Below are 19,736 nucleotides of genomic sequence, written 5' to 3'. Positions count from 1 at the left end.
ATTTGGGGGAGTTGTAGTTCACCTACATCCAGAGAGCACCATGAACCCAGACACTGATAGATCTGGACCAAACTTGGCACACATTCCTGAAATAATAATAATAATAATAACAAGAAGAAGAAGAAGAAGAAGATTGCACAGACAGGCTACAAACAGAGGCACAACTATGTGGCCCAAATGATTCATTGGAACTTATGCCTCAAGTACCACCTCCCTGCAGTAAAGAACTGGTGGGATCACAAACCTGCAAAGGTCGTGGAAAATGAACACGCAAAGATACTGTGGGACTTCCGAATCCAGACTGACAAAGTTCTGGAACACAACACACCAGACATCACAGTTGTGGAAAAGAACAAGGTTTGGATCATTGATGTTGCCATCCCAGGTGACAGTCGCATTGATGAAAAACAACAGGAAAAAAACAGCCGCTATCAGGACCTCAGGATTGAACTTCAAAGACTCTGGCAGAAACCAGTGCAGGTGGTCCCGGTGGTGATGGGCACACTGGGTGCCGTGCCAAAAGATCTCAGCCGGCATTTGGAAACAATAGACATTGACAAAATTACGATCTGCCAACTGCAAAAGGCCACCCTGCTGGGATCTGTGCGCATCATCCGAAAATACATCACACAGTCCTAGACACTTGGGAAGTGTTCGACTTGTGGTTTTGTGAAACGAAATCCAGCATACCTATCTTGTTTGCTGTGTCATACAACGTCGTTGCGTCAATAATAATAATAATAATAATAATAATAATAATATAATTTTATTCTTATACCCTGCCCCAGCTCCCCGAAGGGACTCGGGGCGGCTTACATGTGGCCAAGTCCGAACAGAACAATAAAAACAAGACAAGAAAACCAACGAAACCAATAATCAGACCATAAAAGCAAGTCAAGATAAAATGTTAAAATCATGGATTAGGTTCAAAGAATCTAGGCCAAAGTGCTAAGAGTGCAAATAAATCATATCACAAATGATAGGCCGAAATGTGAACACTAGAAGGGTTTGGAAGTGGAACTGACCTTCCTTTCTGGGAGTTGTAGTTCACCCACAACCAGGGAAACTGTGACCTCCACCGATGATGGACCTGGACCAAACTTGGCACACAGAACCCCCAGGACTCACTCAACCTAGTGGAGGGATTTGAGGAGACTCACTCACCAGAGTGGGAGTTGTAGTTCACCCTACAGCCAGAGAGGACACTGAACCCCATCAATGATGCAGCAAGAGCAAACTTGCCCAACATTACAAACTTTTAAGTACTGATAGAGTTTTTCGGGGTTAACCTGGCATGATGTGAGTTGTAGTTAATCCACAACCTTATGCATTTTGTACAACAAAAACATTAACTTCTCCAAATGACACCACCAGCACACACTTTTGAATTAATATTTCTACGACATTCTACGACATGCGTCTGAGCAAAGGGAGAAACCCGAGTTTCCAAAAACACCTTTATCTGCAACGTGTTTGGCTTCTTCCGAAAAGCACAAAATCCCTGAGGCAGCAGAGGGTGTTTTGTTGTCAGAAGAGAAAGGGCTTGAAATATCGCTGAAGAGGCAGATTGGAGGCTGTGGATGCAGACGGTCTGCCCTGTCAGGCTGATTTGTTGAGGCTTTGTGGCCACTGATGCTGACACCTAGCCAGATAATAAAGCTGAGTGATGCTTTAATTCCATCTATGGTTGATCTTTTTGTTTGTTTCAATTTCTTCTTTTATAACTTTTGCAAGCTGCTCTGTATCCTGGTTTTTAAGCTCCTCTACTGTCATCCTTTCTCTCTCCCCCCCCTTCCTTCCTTCCTTCCTTCCTTCCTTCCTTCCTTTTCTTTCTTTCTTCCTCTCCCTACATCTCTCATTTCCCCACCCTTTCCTTTCCTTTTCTCTTTCCTTCACCCTTTTGTCACCTTTCTTTCCCAGTGACACAACAGAGGGCCACTTCACCTAGCAACAGCCAATCCTTTCCCCAGGGACAAAAATCGAGTGACATCACAGAGGGCCACTTCACCTAGCAACAGCCTATCCTTCTGCCAGGGACATCCAGCCCAGTAATATCACAGAGGGCCACTTTACCTAGCAGCAGCCAGGGACAGTCAGTCCAGAGACATCACAGAGGACCACTTCACCAGCAACAGCCAATCCTTTCCCCAGGGACAAAAATCGAGTGACATCACAGAGGGCCACTTCACCTAGCAACAGCCTATCCGTCTCCCTGGGATGGCCAGTCCAGTGACATCACAGAGGATCACTTCACCAGCAACAGCCAATCCTTTTCCCAGAGACAGCCAATCGAGTGACATCACAGAGGGCCACTTCACCTAGCATCAGCCAATCCTTTCCCCAGGGACAGCCAATTGAGTGACATCACAGAGGGCCACTTCACCTAGCATCAGCCAATCCTTTCCCCAGGGACAGCCAATTGAGTGACATCACAGAGGGCCACTTCACCTAGCAGCAGCCAGGGACAGTCAGTCCAGAGACATCACCAAGGACCACTTCACCAGCAACAGCCAATCCTTTCCCCAGGGACAGCCAATCGAGTGACATCACAGAGGGCCACTTCACCTAGCATCAGCCAATCCTTTCCCCAGGGACAGCCAATCGAGTGACATCACAGAGGGCCACTTCACCTAGCATCAGCCAATCCTTTCCCCAGGGACAGCCAATCGAGTGACATCACAGAGGGCCACTTCACCTAGCATCAGCCAATCCTTTCCCCAGGGACAGCCAATTGAGTGACATCACAGAGGGCCACTTCACCTAGCAGCAGCCAGGGACAGCCAATCCAGTGACATCACAGAGGGCCACTTCACACTTGCAACAGCAACGGATAGGCAGACAGAAAAAAAACCCATATTTTGACTTTTTAAATATATGTATATATATTTAAATATATATGTGTGTGTATTTTAAGTAAAGGTTTTCCCCTGACATTAAGTCTAGTCGTGTCCGACTCTGGGGGTTGGTGCTCATCTCCATTTCCAAGACAAAGAGCCGGCATTGTCCGTAGACTCCTCCAAGGTATGTGGCCGGTATGGCTGCATGGAGCACCATTACCTTCCCACCGGAGTAGTACCTATTGATCTACTTATATTTGCATGTTTTTGAACTGCTAGGTTGGCAGAAGCTGGGGCTAACAGCAGGAGCTCACCCCGCTCCCTGGATTTGAACCACCAACCATTTGGTCAGCAAGTTCAGCATCTTAGCGGTTTAATCTGCTGCACCACTAGGGGCTCCTGTGTGTATATTATATTACTAGCTGTGCCCAGCCACGCGTTGCTGTGGCGTTGTCTGGTGGTGTTGGTGAGAAATTGTTGAGATAGTGGTGGTATTGAATGTCTGTTGTATGGTTGTCTTTATGTTTAGTATGCACACTGAAGTGGATTATATGGCAGTGTGGAGTCAAGATAATCCAGTTCAAAGCAGATCATAGAAGATTCTAAATGGGTTATATAGCTGTGTGGAAGGGCCTTGAGTCTACACTGCCATATAATCCAGTTAAAATCTGATAATCTGTGGAAGACGCCTAAGTGAGGCCTAACTGTGCCTGTCCCCTGGGCTGAGTAGGTTTCTAGGAGACCAAGTGGGCGGAGCTTAGCCTTCAAACTGGCAGCAATTGGATAAAAACTATTATTCCTCTCCCTGTAATTAGGACTTTATATTTCTTTTCTTTTTGTTGTATTAACCTAGAGCCGTGGATGATGGGTTGTGTTGTCAAATTTCGAGGTTGGGGGGGGGGGGCTGTAGTTTTGTTGTTTTGTCCGCTGCCCTGATGCCATCACTCTTTTATATATATAGATGACTCTTTTGCTATTCCACTGTATAAAATGGGATTTGAACATTTGGAAGAGAAATGACCGGGTCGAGTCCTAAATACCATCTGGAAATGTCCCACAGAGTTCATTCTACTAGCGGAACTAGCGGAAGTTATTTCAGAACCACTGGCAATTATCTTTGAGAGTTCTTGGAGAACAGGAGAAGTCCCAGCAGATTGGAGGAGGGCGAATGTGGTCCCTATCTTCAAGAAGGGAAAAAAGAACGACCCAAACAATTACCGTCCGGTCAGCCTCACATCAATACCAGGCAAGATTCTGGAAAAGATCATTAAGGAAGTGGTCTGCGAACACTTAGAAACAAATGCGGCCATTGCTAATAGTCAACACGGATTTACCAAAAACAAGTCATGCCAGACTAATCTGATCTCTTTTTTCAATAGTTACGAGTTGGGTCGATACAGGGAATGCTGTGGATGTAGCCTACCTGGATTTCAGTAAGGCCTTCGACAAAGTCCCCCACGACCTTCTGGCAAACAAACTAGTAAAATGTGGGCTAGACAAAACTACGGTTAGGTGGATCTGTAATTGGCTAAGCGAACGAACCCAAAGGGTGCTCACCAATGCGTCGTCTTCATCATGGAAAGAAGTGACAAGTGGAGTGCCGCAGGGCTCCGTCCTGGGCCCGGTTCTGTTCAACATCTTTATTAACGACTTAGACGAAGGGTTAGAAGGCACGATCATCAAGTTTGCAGACGACACCAAACTGGGAGGGATAGCTAACACTCCAGAAGACAGGAGCAGAATTCAAAACGATCTTGACAGACTAGAGAGATGGGCCAAAACTAACAAAATGAAGTTCAACAGGGACAAATGCAAGAGACTTCACTTCGGCAGAAAAAATGGAAATCAAAGATACAGAATGGGGGACGATGCCTGGCTTGACAGCAGTGTGTGCGAAAAAGACCTTGGAGTCCTCGTGGACAACAAGTTAAACATGAGCCAACAATGTGATGCGGCAGCTAAAAAAGCCAATGGGATTCTGGCCTGCATCAATAGGGGAATAGCGTCTAGATCCAGGGAAGTCCTGCTCCCCTCTATTCTGCCTTGGTCAGACCACACCTGGAATCACACTGTGTCCAATTCTGGGCACCACAGTTGAAGGGAGATGTTGACAAGCTGGAAAGCGTCCAGAGGAGGGAGACTAAAATGATTAAGGGTCTGGAGAACAAGCCCTATGAGGAGCGGCTTAAAGAACTGGGCATGTTTAGCCTGCAGAAGAGAAGGCTGAGAGGAGACATGATAGCCATGTACAAATATGTGAAGGGAAGTCATAGGGAGGAGGGAGGGAGCTTGTTTTCTGCTGCCCTGCAGACGAGGACGCAAGGGAACAATGGCTTCAAACTGCAGGAAAGGAGATTCCACCTGAACATTAGCAAGAACTTCCTCACTGTGAGAGAGAGCTTTTCAGCAATGGAACTTTCTCTCTGCCCCAGACTGTGGTGGAGGCTCCTTCTTTGGAAGCTTTTAAGCAAAGGCTGGATGGCCATCTGTCGGGGGTGCTTTGAATGCGATTTCCTGCTTCTTAGCAGGGGGTTGGACTAGATGGCCCATGTGGTCTCTTCCAACTCTACTATTCTATGATTCTACTATTTCCAGCTTTCCTCTCTGCTATCTTTTCTGAAAAAGCAATGGGAGAAAAACCCAAGGGGTTTGTTGGAAGAGGAAGGTGATGGTTATGCAACCTGAAATTAATTGAATGAAACGTGTCTGTGTGTGTGTGTGTGTGTCACAAGAAAAAGGCCACAAATGAAGTTGCTCCCTGTTTGTTTTCTGGAGTCAGCCATTTACTTAATGAGTTTTTCCAAAGAAGACGCTTTCTTCCTCAGCATTTCGATGCGTTGCACATGAAGATGGAGAGATATCCTCCGCAGGTATATAGGTTCCCTTAGGGAGCGGAGAGACACTTCTCATTGTCAGATCCATTGAGGTTGCAAAGGAGATGTCTAAGATCCAGAACAAAGCAGTGGATGTAAAACATCCAGCCCTGAAGAACCCAAATAAAGGTAAGACATCCAGCTTTCTCCATTTATTATGACTTAGGGATTCATGTCATCCTCAAACTCAAGGCAATCGTTGTTTATGTCTGTATCCAAAAAGTCTCCTGTCCTGAGTCCTGCTACACTTTTGATGTTCATTGTTAGATGACTGCTTTTCATATATGGTTCATATAGGGTTTACTTCCAGGATTTTCAAAACATCTACATTATCGGTACTTAATAACATCTATTTATTACTTAATACAGTGGATTGTTGGTATCGGCTGGAGTTTGGACTCCCTCCAAGAGCACTGTGATAGATTCCTAGACTGAAACAGAAGGGAAATTCATATGATTTCATTTATCCACATCTGACAAAACATGTCCTCTCTAGACATGTTCCAGGTCCTCCATCATGACTCTTATGATCCAAGTCTTTCCTTTCGATGTAAATAAACCAGATCTTGATCTTTTATTTTCCCCCAAATGTATAGGGAGGTATGCCTCATGCCACGGACCCGGCTATGCTTCGCCACTGGAAGCCATGAAAGGTAAGTCGGGCTGATATTTTCTACCAGAATCAGGTTCCACTTCCTCATATCCAACAAAAATACATCCTTGTCTTCAAGATCCTGATACTAGACTTTGTTTCCGCAGGCCCTAAAGAAAAGCTGATGTATGTCGTGTGCGTTTTAACCCAAACTGATACTCGGCAACCTGACTATTTGGCCACGGTGGACGTAGATCCGGAATCGCCATGTTATTGCCAGGTAAATTTTATTCCATCTATATATATAAATGAGTGATGGAATCCTGGCACCGAGCAAAACAACAAAACTAAACACCCCCCAACCTCCAAATTTGACAACACAACCCATCATCCATGCCTCTAAGTTGATACAACAAAAAGAAAAGAAAAATAAAGTCCTAATTAGAGGGAGAGGAATAATTGTTTTTATCCAATTGCTGCCAGTTAGAAGGCTAAGCTCCGTCAGGGGAAAACCTTTACCCTTTACCTTAACTACCACCAATATCTTGGTCTCCTAGCAACCCACTCAGCCCAGGGGACAGGCAGAGTTAGGCCTTTTCCACACTACCTATAAAATACAGATTATCATATTTGAACTGGATTATATGGCAGTGTAGACTCCAGGCCCTTCCACACAGCTATATAACCCAATTATAATCTTATATTATCTCCTTTGAACTGCATTATCTTGACTCCACACTGACATATAATCCACTTCAGTGTGCATTTTATACAGCTGTGTTGAAGGGGCCTTATATAATCCAGTTCTAAGCAGATAATATAAGATACTTTCCCATACAACCATACTTCGCCACAGCAACGTGTGGCCGGGCACAGCTAGTTGCCTATATACTTGACCCTGCTTTTTCCCTTCTCCAGCTCTGAGAAGGCTAACCTCACAATGTCTCCATGGCAAGAATCTGGCAACTCTCTCGGGCAGTCTGTCTTTGTGGCTCATTCTTTCCTTCCTCCATTTCCTTCATACATGTTTCCCTCTATCTCTTTTTCTTTTCTTTCTTTTCTTCATACACCTATTTTTTCCTTTTCTCTTTCCTTACTGTAAGTTGGATAACCAAGGGTCTGTGTGTCAAGCTTGGTACCGATCCATCAAGCCACAGAAGAACTAGTTGCATAATCATACCGACAGAGGATACATAGGGTTGTTGTATGTCTTTCGGGCTGTGTGGCCATGTTCCAGAAGTATTCTCTCCTGACATTTCGCCCACATCTATGGCAGGCATCCTCAGAGGTTGTGAGGTATGGATAAACTAAGTAAGGAAAGGAAAGAATATATATATTTGTGGAGAGTCCAGGGTGTGGCAAGAGTCCTTTGTCACTGTTTCAGTTAATCACCCTAATTAGCATTGGAAAGGTTTTGTCTCTTGCCTGGGGACAACCTTTGTTCAGTCATTGAAATCCACAAGCTTGTGGACAACTTCAACAGAAAGGAAGAAACCATGAAAATGAACAAAATCTGGCTACCAGTATTACAAAACTCTAAAATCAAATCAGTAGATGGGAACCAACACTCTGAGGGCAGAGGACAGCTAATGACTGAACAAAGGATGCCCCCAGGCAAGAGACAAAACCTTTCCAATGCTAATTAGGGTGATTAACTGAAACATTAATGCTGGCTTCCCAGTGACAAAGGACTTTTGCCACACCCTGGACTCTCCACAGATATATATTCTTTCCTTTCCTTACTTAGTTTATCCATACCTCACAACCTCTGAGGATGCCTGCCATAGATGTGGGCGAAACGTCAGGAGAGAATACTTCTGGAACATGGCCACACAGCCCGAAAGACATACAACAACCCTGTGATCCCGGCCATGAAAGCCTTTAACAACAGAGGATACATACATACATACTTTGAAGGATTATCTTGCATGCACTTCAGCCAAAATTTCCCTTGAATAACTGGTATCCGTTGTTCTCATGAATTTTCAACAACAACCCTATTGCAGGGCTTCCCCAGATTTGCCTCCCTCTGAGGCTGAGAGCATGCAACCTTATTCCCGGCACTCCATAGTTTCCATGGCTGAATGGGGATTTGGACCCAGGTCTCCAGAGTCCCAAACCACTATCCCATCTGAAACACTTTGCTTAGAACAATGATGGGCAACCTTTTGCACTTGGTGTGTCAAAATTCACCAAAAGACCTAGCATGACTTGGGTGGTGTGTCACTTCGAGAAAAAAAAAAACATAATTTCACAATATATATAGTTTAAATAACAAAAATATATAATTGTAATATATAACTGTATTTAATAAATCAAAAACTATTTACTACCATGATTTCAATGTAGAACAATCTATGGTACCTCTTACAGTTTCCACGCTGATTTCTCTCGGTTGTAGTTCCAATGTAATCATGAATAATGAATAATATAATAATAATAATAATAATAATATAATAGTAATAATATAATAATATACTACAATAATAATGGAATTATATATATATATATATACACACACACACACACACACACACACACACACACACACAGTAGAGTCTCACTTATCCAACGTAAACAGGCCGGCAGAATGTTGGATAAGCGAATATGTTGGATAATAAAGAGACATTAAGTAAAAGCCTATTAAACATTAAATTAGGTTATGATTTTACAAATTAAGCACTAAAACATCATGTTATACAACAAATTTGACAGAAAAAGTAGTTCAATACACGGGAATGCTATGTAGTAATTACTGTATTTACGAATTTAGCACCAAAATATCATGATATATTAAAAACATTGACTACAAAAATGCGTTGGATAATCCAGAATGTTGGATAAGCGAGTGTTGGATAAGTGAGACTCTACTGTATATATAAATGTAATGTGCATAATTCCCATGGAGTAAACAACAAAACCACTGGCCCAAATCACACCAAATTTGGCCACAAAAGACATTAGTCATCCAATCAATCTGCATGCGTGGCAGCAAAAATGGCTAGGCGTGTCAGTGCTGACACGCATGTCATAGGTTGGCCATCACTGGCTTAGAAGGTACTTTTTAGGGGACTCTGAAACCTTCATAATGTTATCAAATAGGGTTGTGCATTCAGGGTAAACCCTGACCCATTTCGTGTCTCGGCTTTTGGTGGGGGCTGAAATCAGTTTTTTGGGAGCCTCCTGAAACTGGGAGGGCAGATATCTGTTTTTGCTCTCTGATGCTGAAAGATTCCACTATAAGGGGGAGGCTTCCCACCCAGGCTCCCTTTCCTGGTGTGTGTTTTAAGGAAGCTTCTTGTTGCCTGCTGTTTCTGCTCCAGAGGAGGAGCTCGGCTGCAGGACCTGGCAGGCATGGAAGCTCCTGCATGTCACACGCACACTCTCTTTCCGAGAGTGCATGTGTGGTGTGCAGGAGTACCCGCGCCTGCCAGGGCCTGCAGCTGAGCTTTTCTGAGCTGGGACCCGCTCCTGCTTGGTTATGTATTGAGCTGATTTCCATAGCAGGAGGGGACCTCCTGTTCCATGCTTCCAAAGAAATGAAAAACATGAAAACAAAACTGGGTTGTTGTATGTCTTTCGGGCTGTGTGGCCATGTTCCAGAAGTATTCTCTCCTGACGTTTCGCCCACATCTATGGCAGGCATCCTCAGAGGTTGTGAGGTATGGAGAAACTAGGCAAGGAAAGGAAATATATATATCTGTGGAGAGTCCAGGGTGTGGCAAGAGTCCTTTGTCACTGGGAAGCCAGTTAATCACCCTAATTAGCATTGGAAAGGTTTTTGTCTCTTGCCTGGGGGCATCCTTTGTTCAGTCAATAGCCATCCTTGGGGCTCCTCTGCCTTCAGAGTGTTGGTTCCCATCTACTGTTTTGATTTTAGAGTTTTTAAATTATGGTAGCTAGATTTTGTTCATTTTCATGGTTTCCTCCTTTCTGTTGAAGTTGTCCACATGCTTGTGGGTTTCAATGGCTTCTCTGTGTAGTCTGACATGATAGTTGTTGGAGTGGTCCAGCATTTTTGTGTTCTCAAATAATATCCTGTGTCCAGGCTGGTTCATCAAATGCTCTGCTATGGCTGATTTCTCTGGTTGAATTAGTCTGCAGTGCCTTTCATGTTCTTTGACTCTTGTTTGGGCAATGCTGCATTTGGTGGTCCCTCTGTAGACTTGTCCACAGCTACATGGTATCCGGTAGACTCCTGCAGAGGAGAGAGGATCCCTCTTGTCTTTCGCTGATCGTAGCATTTGTTGGATTTTCTTTGTGGGTCTGTAGATAGTTTGTAGGTTGCGCTTCTTCATCAGTTTGCCTATGCGGTCAGTGGTTCCCTTGATGTCTGGTAAGAACACCACTCCTCTGGGTGGATCTTTGAAAAAAAACTAATGAGATGGGAGAAATGAATTCCACGCACAACTCTACTATCAAGTGTCAAGATATAAAGATAATGAAATAAAATTCTCACAACCTCAAAGGAATATAATGTAGATTTCATAGAAAAATCTGAGCACAAAATAACTGGGAGACCTTTAAGAGAGCACTTTCTTTCCACCCGTGTTTCATCTGTGTGCTCAATCACTCTGGGGCAGATGAGAAATGGCTTCTTTCATAGGACTGGCATCGCTACAAAGCACCTGTATTTCCCAAATAAATACAGCCAAAATTGATGCCAAAATCATGTGGTTGAGAGTTAGGAGAAGTGGGTGGGGTGGAAGCTATGTTCTCTGGTCTCGTGATGATCTCAAAGCTTGGTTGGGCATGGCATTCCGTCCAAAACCAGGGCTGTGGCAGTTGTGCTGGTGCAAGGACATTTCATCCACTGATGGACCTAGACATGATGGGGTCCTGTCTGGTTTATTTACAGTATTTATATTCCGCCCTTCTCACCCCGAAGGGGACTCAGAGCGGATCACATTATACACACATAGGGCAAACATTCAATGCCCATAAACACATCAAACAGAGACCGAGACAGACAGACGCAGAGGCAATTTAACCTTCTCCTGAGGGGATGTTCGATTCTGGCCACAGGGGGAACAGCTTCTTCATCATCCACTCTGACGGCACTTCCTCATTCCAATGTTGTAAATTAGTTAAACTTGCCTCCCCACTTTTTTATAAGTGGTATCTTATTTCCTACTTGATAGATGCAACTATCTTTCGGGTTGCTTGGTCAGCAACAAGCAGGGGCTATTTTTAATTTTTAATTGACGGGTGCTCACCCCACCACGGGCTGGCCTCAAACTCATGACCTCATGGTCAGAGTGATTTATTGCAGCTGCTCAGCAGCCTGCACCACAGCCCGGCCCCCGGTTGCTCTTCTCTCTCTTCGAAGTCAGGGCAGACAGAGTTGGCATGGACAAAAACATGTCATCCTGGCTGCTCTTCTCTCGCTCCAAGGCCAGGGCAGTGGCAGTTGGGGGTGGTGGTGGTGCGCAAATAATCTTTCATCCCTGTCCATATATTAAGCAGGTTGGATTTCCCAGCTTTTGTTCAGTCCTTTGGTAACCTCTCCCATGTTATTTCCAAAGCTATGTTCTCCCCGTCTTCTCAACAGGTCATCCACCGTCTGCACATGCCTTACCTGGATGACGAACTCCATCACTCGGGCTGGAACGCTCCCGTCAGCACCTTTGGAGACACTGGCATTGAGCGCAACTGCCTCGTCCTCCCGGGTCTGCGCTCGGGCCGTGTTTATGTGGTGGACACGGGTTCCGACCTCTGCGCTCCCAGCTTATGCAAAGTAGGTCACAGATTTGCACAGGGAAAAAGTCAGGATGCATCTACACTGCGGAATGTATGCCGTTTTATGCCACTTTATGCTACTGAGTTCTGAAGCACCAGCACGCTTGTGCACAGATGGCATAAAGCTTGCAAAACTGGATTCCATAGCATTCAGCTAAGGCAATCAAAATGGTATCAGACTATATCTATATATATAAAAGGGTAATGAAATTTCGGCCTAGGACAAAACAACAAAACTACACATCCCAGAAACACTAAACTTGGTAGCACAACCCCTCATCCATGCCTCTACATTCATACAACAAAAATAAAATAAAAATAAAATCCTAATTAGAGGGAGAGGAATAATTGCTTTCATCCAATTGCTGCCAGTTAGAAGGCTACGCTCCTCCCACTTGGTCTCCTAGCAACCCACTCACTCCCAGGGGCCAGGCAGAGTTAGGCCTCACTTAGGCCTCTTTCACACTACCTATAAACTACAGATTATCTGATTTGAACTGGATTATATGGCAGGGTAGACTCAAGGCCCTTCCACACAGCTATATAACCTAACCCATTTATAATTTTATATTATCTGCTTTCAACTGGATTATCTTGACTCCACACTGCCATATAATCCACTTCAGTGTGCATTTTATCCAGCTGTGTAGAAGGGGGCTCATAGAAGGGGGCTTAATGTCAGGGGAAAACCTTTACCCATTACCTTAACTACCAGCAATTCCTCAATACCTTATTTCCCATACCACCATACTTCGCCACAGCAACGCGTGGCCGGGCACAGCTAGTTAATGCTATAAAATAGAAAATGTACCTTAGATCTTAAGGAAAAGGGCCTTACTTAAGACGGAATGACAAAGTGATCTGTTCGACCTTTCTCTGACAACTCAACAGGTGATTGAACCTCGAGAAATCATCAAGAAAACCGACTTGGGTAACTTGAGCAGCTCACATTGCTTATGCAATGGGGACGTTTTGATCAGCGCTCTTGGAGATGCATTTGGCAACGGAAAAGGTACTGCATGTATAGATGCCCATTTGGGAACACAATCAGCCCCCCACAATAGGGGAAAACCACACAAATGAACCCTACACTTGCCAGTATTCTAATAGGTAACCTGCCTTGAATTCTAATCATTGGGGTGAAAGCAGAATAGAAATCATAACATTACTCTTTACATTGCCTTTTGACCCCAATGGTTCCTGTTTTTTTGGTCCCAGGTGGAATTCTCGCTCTGGACTCGGAAACCTGGGAAGTGAAAGGGAACTGGGAGAGTAAGGAAGATGTACCCGCCGGGATGTTTGACTTCTGGTACCAGCCGCAGTACAATGTCCTCATCACCTCCGATTTGGGGGAACCCAAGTTCTCTCTCAATCAGTTCAGCATAGATAATCTGAGAAAAGGTGAGAACCATGTAAATCTAATCTGATTTCTCTGCGTTTCAGTTTTTCATACTCCCTTATGCCTGTTACCGTGTTGGGGTTACCAGAGGTAGATTCCCCAGATTCAAATAATGATCTGTCTTTGATTAAAGATTCCTTAAATTTATCATCAAAACTTAGTCCTTGTTGCCACTCAGCCATGACAAAGCAAAGCTTTGGAAAGTACAATCTAAATGGGTTCCTGAGTCAACTCAACACAAATGACCTACTCTATACACAATTGAAAATAAACCAGTTCAGTAAACAGTATGTCTGGCAAATTAGTTATACTGTTTAAATTCATAGTAATAACAAACAACGTCAAATGGATTGTCCAATATACACTGAAATGCAGTCGGCGTTGTGTATTCTAATGCCGAGAAGAATAAGTCCGCCACGACCGGATTCGGCCCCGCATCAGGCCTTCCTCTGGTGGTAAAGTTCCAAATTTAACACTTGTTCTCCTTAGAGATACATGTTTTTTACAGTGGAATGGGATACTCTGCTATGTGTTGGGTTCTAATTGCGAGTATCAGAGCTAAAAGGTGAGAACCTCCATGTGAGAGGCAGCTAGGAGTTTTAGTAGACCACAAGCTGAACACGAGCTAAGAGTGTGATGTAGCAGTGCAAAAAGCCAATGTGATCCTAAACTCCATCAACAGGAGGATAGTGACAAAATCAAGGGATGCTATAGGCCTACTTGATCCTGTTTTTGTCACACCTCAACTGGAATAATCCTGGTTCCTGTTTGTCTGCAGGGCGTTATGGCCGTTACCTCCACGTCTGGGACTTGAGCACCCACCACCTCCTCCAAACGATTGACATGGGTGAAGATGCGACCCCGCTGGAGATCCGCTTCTTGCACAACCCCAACTCTTGTCACGGTTACGTGACATGCCCCCTAGAAGGCTCAATCAACCATTTCTTCAAGACAGAGGTGAAAAGGGGTTAAAGTAGCTGTGAGGCAGGTCAATTGTTTGTAGGGAGCTAGGATGGTTTAATGCAGGGGTCCTCAAACTTTTTAAGTGGAGGGCCGATTCACAGTCCTTCAGACTGCTGGGGGGCTGGACAAGGATGAAAACGTCCAAAATTAGGATTGTTGTTGTTGTTCGCCTTCAAGTCATTTCAGACTTAGGTCAACCCTTAGTCTAAAGTTTAGGACAAGGGCCAGGTCAAGGACCTTGTAGGGCCACATCTGGCCCACAGGGTTTGGTTTGGGGACCACTGATTTGGACAATCTCATAAGACCATAGGTAAACAAAGAGACATCCAAAGACCAGCTAGATGGTCTCATAAGACCATAGATAAGCAAAGAGACCTCCAAAGACCATCTAGATGGTCTCATAAGACCATTGGTGAGGAAAGGGACCCTCAAAAGCCATCTAGATGATCTCATAAGACCATAGATAAGCAAAGAGACCTCCAAAGGCCATCTAGATGGTCACATGACCATTGGTGAGGAAAGGGACCCTCAAAAGCCATCTAGATGATCTCATCAGGCCATCAGACGACCATAGATAAGGAAAGGGACCTCAAAGACTGTCTAGACCATCTCATAAGACCAGAGGTAAGGAAAGGGGTCCCCAAACCTCGTCTAGACAATCTCATAAAACCATAGGTAAGGAAAGGGACCTCCAAAGACCATCTAGATAGTCTCATAAGGCCATCAAAAGACCATAGATAAGGAAAAGGACCGCAAAGACCATCTAGATGGTTTCATAAGACCATTGGTAAGGAAAGCGGGCCACAAAGCCCATCTAGACAATCTCATAAAACCATAGGTAAGGAGAAGGGGCCCTCAAAGGCCATCTAGACAGTCTCATAGGACAATAGGTATGGAAAGTGACCTCCAAAAGCCATCTAGATGGTCTCATAAGGCTGTAGCTAAGAAAAGAGACCTTCAAAGACCATTGAGACGATCTCATAAGACCATAGATAAGCACAGAGACCTCCAAAGACTAGGTAGACTTAGGTCAACCCTAAGTCTAAAGTTTAGGACAGGGGCCAGGTCAATGGCCTTGGAGGGCCGCATCCGGCCCCCGGGCCTTAGTTTGGGGACCCCTGGTTTAATGGTTAGGTGCCTGGAAAACTTGGTTCAGATCCCTGTTATGATATGGGAACCTACTTTCTCTCTCAGCCTTGGGGGAAGCCAAAGGCAAACTGTCTCCCAGAAAAAACATGAAGAGGTCATAATTTTTTTTCTGGCTACTTCACCGGTCAATTTGATTTTCCATGTAGGATGGATGCTGGAGAGTTGAGAAAGTGATCCAAATCCCGAACAAGAAGGTATCAGGGTGGAGGTACCCCGAAGTACCAGGTTAGTAACAAGAAAGCAGCAAATTGGTATTGTAGTTTAATAACTGTAAGTGGACATGGAGCAGTGAGCTGGATGTTCCTTGGGGTTTCTAGTGACTCGATGATCTTGCTCCTTCTCCAGCATTTCCTTTTGCTATCGTCATCTCCCTGAATGACAAGTTCCTCTATTTAAGCAACTGGCTGCATGGCGATGTCCGTCAATACGATATCACAGACCCACACTGTCCCAAACTGGTCGGACAGGTAAGCTTGCAACCTTCCCTAATCAGGTGTTTCCAGGTAATGGATCCCATTACCTCTGGCTGATGGCTGGGGATGATGGGGACTAGTGTCCCATCCCAGGGACTTCAATTTTTTTGAACACTATTCTTTTTACTGTTCGACTGACCATGTCTCTTTGGGAACTTTAGGTGTTTGTGGGGGGCTGCCTTGAGAAAGGGGGCCCTGTAACTGTCCTTGAGGATCCAGAGCTGGATTGCCAACCTGATCCGTTTGTGATCCAGGTAAGGTCCGAAATGGATGATGAACTGGATATATATGATATTCAGAAACAGATCAAAGTGGGAAGAGGCGGCATAGAAATCTGATATTCCAAATCAAAACTGATGCAAGGGCTTGCAGAGAAAACTGGCCTTTCTGTATTTCCTAGTCCTATTTACAGCTTTCCTTATCTTATTTACATGTTTCCTGATGCTGCTGCTATTTCTTCCCTGCTGTCTTTAGGGAAGGAAGGTTCAAGGAGGGCCCCAAAAGCTTCAGCTGAGCTTGGATGGCCACCGTCTCTACGTCACCAACTCTCTTTACACGCCTTGGGACAAGGAGTTTTACCCTAAGTTGGTCAGGTAAGAGTGGCCTTGGGTGAGTCACACTCTCTCCAACTCAGAGAAAGGCCTGTTCTGTACACATCCAACCTAAAGATAAGGTGTCCATGTGTCAAAAACAACTTCACTGTACAGTCTTGACTTTCCCCCATATTATGCCTTTTCCAGGGAAGGTTCGGTCATGCTCCAGCTGCACGCGAACACTGAGAAGGGTGGCCTTTGTGTGAACCCGGAATTCCTGGTGGATTTTGGGCATGAACCGTCTGGTCCGGCTCGGGCGAAAGAAATGCGTTATCCCGGCGGGGATTGCACCTCCGACATCTGGGAGTAGAGTGCATCCTTGGCAAGACATCTTCATATCGGCGGGAGAATCAAGAATTGGGATTCATCCAATACTTTTCTGTTCAGTGCTTGTTGTCATGACTTCTTGCTGTAAATGTCAACATGAGACATACAATTGTAGTAGCGTATATCCATCTCTTTCTCTGGGTGTCCTTAGGACCGCATCCTGCCTGCTTCCTCCCTTCTCCACCTCTCACAATGTCTCAATGGCAACTTCATTTCCCCCCTTCATTTTCTGTCCCTTCCTCCTCCTTTCCTTCTCTTCTTCTTCTTTCTTACCTTCCTATCAACAGCTTGGTGTGCAAGGCCTTTTATAAGGAGGGTTTCTGTAAAGATCCTCAGTTCTGACCAAGAATATTATAAACAGGCTGATCCTGGTAACAAATAAAGTGGTTTGAATGATAATAAGACTTTGAAGCTGGGAGACCTAACACTTGTTGTTCTCGTCCGTGGAAAGCTTAGCTCTTTTTAACTAAACTTGACAGAATAAAATAAAAATAGCCCATACTTGCATGCCTGAAAAGGAATAGGGTTTAGTCTGATATCACTGAAGTGTGGTCCTTGTCCGAAGCTTCAAGGAGTGGGCATCCGAGGGACTGAACTGATCTCCCCAAAGAGCTTCACCACCTTGGGTTGCTTGTTCAAAGTGATGCTATCAAAATATCACAAATACACTCATTGCTAACCAAGACCACTAAAAAAACAAACAGCAGTAGAGACAAGAATTAGCTTGTCAAGATAGTCTTGCTACCCTGAGTCTCCTTTGGCAGGGAAAAAGAAAGGTATAAACACATACCAAGGAGCCCCCAGTGGCGCAGTGGGATAAACTGCTGAGCTGCTAAACTTGCTGATCGAAAGGTCAGAGGTTTGAATCCGGGGAGCGTGGTGAGCTCCTGCTGTTAGCCCTAGCTTCTGCCAACCTAGCAGTTCGAAAACATGCAAATAGGTACTGCTCATGCAGAAAGGCAACGGCGCTCCATGCAGTCATGCCGGCCACATGACATTGGACGTGTCTATGGACAATTCCAGCTCTTCGGCATCACCTCCCAGAGTCGGGCACGACTAAACTTAATGTCAGGGGAAAAACCTTTATCTTTACTAAACACATACCATTATCATCATGTTTATATACTAATAACAGCAACAGCAAGATACTCACATATACATTGTAAAAAATGCTAAGAGCAGATTTTGGGGATGTTACATAATATCCCTCTTGCTAGGATGTATCATTAGCTGGTGGAAGAAAAGCATGATACAAATGTAAAATGCACAACATGCCAGACGTTTCTCATCCAGTCCAACCTGCTGCCAAGAAGCAGGAAATCGCATTCAAAGCACCCCCGACAGATGGCCATCCAGCCTCTGCTAAAAAGCCTCCAACGAAGGAGCCTCCACCACACTCCGGGGCAGATAGATCCACTGCCGAACAGCTCTCACAGTGAGGAAGTTCTTCCTAATGTTCAGGTGGAATCTCCTTTTCTGTCGTTTGAAGCCATTGTTCCATTGCGTCCAAGTCTCCAGGGCAGCAGCAAACAAGCTTGCTCCCTCCTCCCTATGACTTCCCCTCACATGGTTATCATGTCACCTCTCTGCCTTCTCTTCTGCAGGCTAAACATGCCTAGTTCTTTAAGCCACTCCTCATAGGGCTTGTTCTCCAGACCCTTGATCCTTAAGTCACCCTCCTCTGGACACAGCTTGTCAATATCTCCCTTCAATTGCGGTGCCCAGAATTGGACACAGTATTCCAGGTGTGGTCTGACCAAGGCAGAATAGGGGGGGAGCATGACTTCCCCTCACGTATTTGTACATGGCTATCATGTCTCCTCTCAGCCTTCTCTTCTGCAGGCTAAACATGCCCAGCTCTTTAAGCCGCTCCTCATAGGGCTTGTTCTCCAGACCTTTGATCATTTTAGTCTCCCTCCTCTGGACGCTTTCCAGCTTGTCAACATCTCCCTTCAACTGTGGTGCCAGAATCGGACACAGTGTGATTCCAGGTCAGAACCAAGGCAGAATAGAGGGGAGCAGGACTTCCCTGGATCTAGACACTATACTATTTATGCAGGCCAAAATCCCATTGGCTTTTTAAGCTGCCGCATCACATTGTAGGCTCATGTTTAACTTGTTGTCCACAAGGACTCCAAGATCTTTTTCACATGTACTGCTCTCAAGCCAGACATCCCCCATTCTGTATCTTTGCATTTCATTTTTTTGGCCTAAGTGGAGTATCTTGCATTTGTCCCTGTTGAACTTCATTTTATTAGTTTTGGACCATCTCTCTAGTCTGTCAAGATCGTTTTGAACTCTGCTCCTGTCTTTTGGAGTGTTAGCTATCCCTCCCAGTTTGGTGACATCTGCAAACTTGATGATCGTGCCTTCTAACCCTTCATCTAAGTCGTTAATAAAGATGTCTAACAGAACCAGCCCAGGACAGAACCCTGCGGCTCTCCACTTATCACTTATTTCTACCATATTACCCAGGACTTTGACTTTACAAAAACTGTCCAGACCCTCCTGGAAAACCGCAGCTTCTATGTGGAGTTTCAGGGCAGGAAAAGTAGATGGAGGAGGCAAAAGAATGGTTTACCCCAAGAAAGCGTTCTTGCACCGACCTTGTTTAACATCTTCACGAACAATCAGCCACAACCACCACTCACAAAGAGCTTTATATATGCTGATGACCTTGGCCTTACAACACAAGCAAAAGATTTTGAAACAGTTGAAAACCAGCTTACTAATGCCTTGAAAGATCTCTCCAGCTACTACAAAGAGAACCACCTGAAGCCTAACCCTTCCA

General features: G+C 44.8%; 1 protein-coding gene across 2 annotated transcripts; it reads left to right on the top strand.

Moving 5' to 3' along the window:
- Nucleotides 1–4,448: 4,448 nt before the first annotated feature.
- On the top strand, nucleotides 4,449–17,347 carry LOC100562385 (methanethiol oxidase). 2 transcript variants are annotated; one of them, XM_062965074.1, is made up of 12 exons: nucleotides 4,449–5,839; nucleotides 6,307–6,363; nucleotides 6,470–6,582; nucleotides 11,854–12,039; nucleotides 12,933–13,053; nucleotides 13,260–13,442; nucleotides 14,219–14,397; nucleotides 15,699–15,777; nucleotides 15,898–16,019; nucleotides 16,187–16,279; nucleotides 16,500–16,618; nucleotides 16,766–17,347. In XM_062965074.1, exons 1-12 carry the CDS (start codon nucleotides 5,776–5,778, stop codon nucleotides 16,926–16,928), a joined length of 1,479 nt encoding a protein of 492 aa, XP_062821144.1. In that variant the 5' UTR covers nucleotides 4,449–5,775; the 3' UTR covers nucleotides 16,929–17,347. The 2 variants fall into 2 exon arrangements, with proteins under 2 accessions (XP_062821144.1, XP_062821143.1); XM_062965073.1 differs by having other exon boundaries at nucleotides 4,450–6,363.
- Nucleotides 17,348–19,736: the final 2,389 nt, after the last annotated feature.

Source organism: Anolis carolinensis, unplaced genomic scaffold (assembly GCF_035594765.1).
Source record: "Anolis carolinensis isolate JA03-04 unplaced genomic scaffold, rAnoCar3.1.pri scaffold_14, whole genome shotgun sequence".
NCBI lineage: Eukaryota > Metazoa > Chordata > Lepidosauria > Squamata > Dactyloidae > Anolis > Anolis carolinensis.
This window is presented reverse-complemented; position numbering and strand designations above follow the sequence as displayed.